This window comes from Callorhinus ursinus, unplaced genomic scaffold (assembly GCF_003265705.2).
Source record: "Callorhinus ursinus isolate GAN/ISIS: 27379988/994484 unplaced genomic scaffold, GSC_fseal_2.0 scaffold1619, whole genome shotgun sequence".
NCBI lineage: Eukaryota > Metazoa > Chordata > Mammalia > Carnivora > Otariidae > Callorhinus > Callorhinus ursinus.
Genome location: NW_027398673.1, coordinates 1 through 3,497, shown reverse-complemented (window position 1 = coordinate 3,497; position 3,497 = coordinate 1). Strand labels below are relative to the sequence as shown.

General features: G+C 62.9%; 1 protein-coding gene across 1 annotated transcript; it reads right to left on the bottom strand.

Annotated features, from left to right (window-relative positions):
• Positions 1-396: 396 nt before the first annotated feature.
• Positions 397-1,876, bottom strand: LOC112818030 (melanoma-associated antigen 8-like). The gene is given in 3 exon segments (XM_073890656.1): positions 397-623; positions 626-1,490; positions 1,671-1,876. Coding segments are annotated over 2 exon segments (1,002 nt in total). The 5' UTR covers positions 1,470-1,490; positions 1,671-1,876; the 3' UTR covers positions 397-465.
• Between the last annotated feature and the right edge of the window lie 1,621 nt (positions 1,877-3,497).

Sequence of the window (3,497 nt, the reverse complement as noted above, 5' to 3'; positions counted from 1 at the left end):
GTGTGATCCCAGGATCCTGAGATCCTGACCTGAGCCGATGGCAGACGCTTAACCAACAGAGGACCCAGGCACCCCAAGAACATGATAAAACTCTTAACTCTTGGACTGGGTAAGAACAAATGCTGCAGAGTGGATGGTACTCACACAATCAGCCCCTGAAGCAGCTGAAACCTTCTATGGCAAGGAACCCCACAGGAGAGCTTCCTCAAGGACACCAAGCTCTGGATGTGGGAGTCATCCCAGGAAACAACCCCCCCACCCGCAGGAGACTCCTTGCCCTGCTTTCTTCTCCCAACCCTCCCTGGCCCTGCACTCCTTAAAACGCCCAGGGTTCTGTCTTCACTGGCACCCACAAACACATACACAGGGAAGAACCAGCAAGCGGCCTCACTTCATGCCCAGCACCCCGCAGGAGAGGCTGCCGAACCCAGCAAAGCCTGGAAAGGGCCTGGCGGACCCCAGAGCTCAGGCCCCCTCTTGCTCATCTCTCACAGTCCCTTCAGACAGGGACAGGGAGGAAGCCAGCTGCCCGCGCCTGACCTGTAGCAAATACTCCAGCATTTGCAAGTTGCTGGTTTCGGCGTGGGCCCTGGAACCCCACGGGACCTCATAGCAGGAAGGTCACTGCCAGGCACCTGCCAGTACTCCACGTACCCTTCCTGCACCCAGACCTTGGTGAGGAGCTCCCTAGGCTCCCTGTAGATGACATGCTCCTGGCCCACATACACCCCCATGACCCCTAGCATTTCCCACACCTCCTCCTCGGGGGCACAGTCGCCATGCAGGAGACTCACCCCCAGGAGCACCACCAGGATGCCAGTCTTGGGCACTCCCTGCTCACCGCTCAGCATCCCATCATAGGTGAGGCCCAGGATGGGGACCAGAATGTAGGAGTGGTCCCTGGGGTCCACTTCCTTCACATCAATACCAAAGACCAGCTGCAAGCACTCGGAGGCCTGGCCCAAGATCACAAGGAAGGCATCCAGGGCATCCTGGCTGACGATCTCCAGCATCTCTGCCTGGCTGGTTGGCTCCTTGATGTGATACTTGAGGAGCAGGAACTCCACCAGCTCGGCCAGCTTCCCCTGGAGTAGGTTTTGGAGCCCCGGCTGGGCTTCTTCGGGCTCCTCGCGGGGGCTGGTGCCCTCCTCATCGGAGCTGCTGGATCCCTGGTCAGGCTGGCTGCAGGCAGTGGCTGCCTGGGCAGTGGGGGAGGGACAGGCACTCAGAGAGCTCTGGGGACGACTCTGGAACCCAGCAGCAGACCCCTTCTTTGAGGGGACCAGAAAGAGGGCAGAGCAGGAGCCCGATGGGGCGGCGGACTGGGAGGAGGCCAAGGTGGAGAAGGAGGAGGGGGTACAGGGGACCTTCTCCTCCCCAGCCCCCAACTGCTGTGCCTCCACCAGGCCCTGGGCCGGGCCTGGGTCTTCCTCCAGCTTCCAGAGCTCACTCCTCTGACCCAGGGGCATGGTGTTTGTGTCAGGCTGAACCTGAAGAAAGAGGGGGGATGGCTCCTCAGGTTGCAGCCCAGGCAGCAGAGACCTGAAGTCCTGGAGCTGACAGTGCGCTGTGTCGGACTTGGGTGCTGAGGGGTCCCCTCTGGGGTGGGACGGGCGAGCCCCTGGCTCCATGCTCAGAGCAAGTACATCACCTTGACCACTGGCACTCACCTGCACCTCCCCTGCTCTGGGACCTTAGAGGCTCTTGCCTCAGACCTAGGCCTCGACTCTGAATTCTGGAAGCCCCTGGAGGAGAAAAGGAGGAGTCACTTCGGGGTGCAGACACAGAGCACAGCCCCCGGCCCCCAGTGGGGCAGGAGGGCTGGGGCGGACTCTGTGAGGTCCCCATCCGTCCAAGCTGGGTGGTCCCCTCCTTGGCCCCTCAGGGGACTGCTATTTCCCCTGGAAGGGCCTGGGCCGCACCCCCGCAGCCTGAGGCCACAGGGTCACAGCAAGACCGCCCAGCCCTGAGACCCCACAGAAGGTAAGCCAGGGGGCCCACTTCTGCCCACGCCTGCCAGAGTTCTAAGGGCTCATCTCAGGATCCCAGGGACGGCCAAGCTCGGGTGCCGTCTGTCCTGGGATGGGCACACCTCTCTGTCTATACCTTGACCCCACGGAAGGCCTGGGAAAACTCCCTGTGTTGACCGGAGGCCACCCTCCTGGTGCCAAGGCCACATCTCTGGGAGACGCCAGAAGGAAAAGTCAGGAGAAATAATTTGGCCCACTGATCGCCCGTCTCCCCATGGCTGGCAGCAGCGGCAGGGTAGGCCTGGGCCCTAAGGATCCTGCTGTTGGAGGCATCCCCTCATTTCTCATTGCGCCCCACCATCAGGGCCAGACCCAGAGCCAGGGCACCTGCCTCCTCTGCTACCCGAGTCCAGACCCTCAGGCCCGGGCCCTCTCCATCCTGAGAGGAAGGATCTGGAGAGGAGGAGGGACTCAGTCTGAGAGGCCCCACCCTGGGTTCCCAGAGCCTCCAGGTATGGGCGGCACAGACTTCTGGGCCATCCTTTCCTGGTCCCGAGGGGTGGGTGGGGAGTCACTCACTCCTCCCTCGGGTGTCCCCACAATGATTTTTGGCAGGAGCAGGGACTCCTGTGTGTCTCCCAGGTGCGCTTCCCCAGATGACCTGACCACGACCTCTCCCAGCATGGTCCTCACCTCCCTGAGAGCTCCGAGAAGAGGGTGAGGAGCCAGCACGTCCTCATCCACGGCCACATCTCCATCCACCTCATCAGCCCCCAGCAAGATCCGAAAGGGCTGGTAGTAGGAACGGGCCCCTCTGTCCTGGGGTGGGGATGCCCTCAGGCCCCCAGGACGCTAATCTTCTTTCTTCCTGCCAGGGCCTGCCCTTCTTCCAGGTCCCCAACGTGAGACAGAAGGCATGTGACCCTCAGACCAAGACCTCAGCTCCCCGAGGACTCCCGCCTTCTGGCCCATGAGACAAGTGAGCATGCGTGCCAGGTTGGGCCCCCGCTGACCGATCCTCCCTGGATCGGGCCCGGCCAGACTCCGGTGCCCTGGCTTCTTTGCTGAGATGGGGTGGAGGGGGTACGGCCAGTCCTCCCCCAGGGTCCTCACCCTGACTCCCAACCGGACCCGTGCCCCGCCACCCCAACCCCCGCACTCCACCCTCACACACACACAGGCCTGCCCCACCCCAGGCCCGCTCCTTCTCACCACAGGCCCTCAGGCTCTAACAGTCAGATGTGGACCCCCAGACAGGAGGCATGGGCTCATCCTCCACAAGGGTCCTCCTCCATGGCCTGTCCGTACTGCGGCCCAGTCAGTCCTCCCTCTGGTCCTCCCCTTCCATCCTGGCAGGACCGGCTCAGCCTGGGCGACCCTGAAGCCTGCTCCTTCCACCCAGACACCAGGCTCTAGGAGACGTGGCTGGGACGTCAGGGCACGCCCTAGGTGACCATCTGGCCCCGGGGCCTCCCGGACCGAATCTGTTCGCTGTGCCCAATGCTGCAGTCCTCCTTCCGGTCCTCG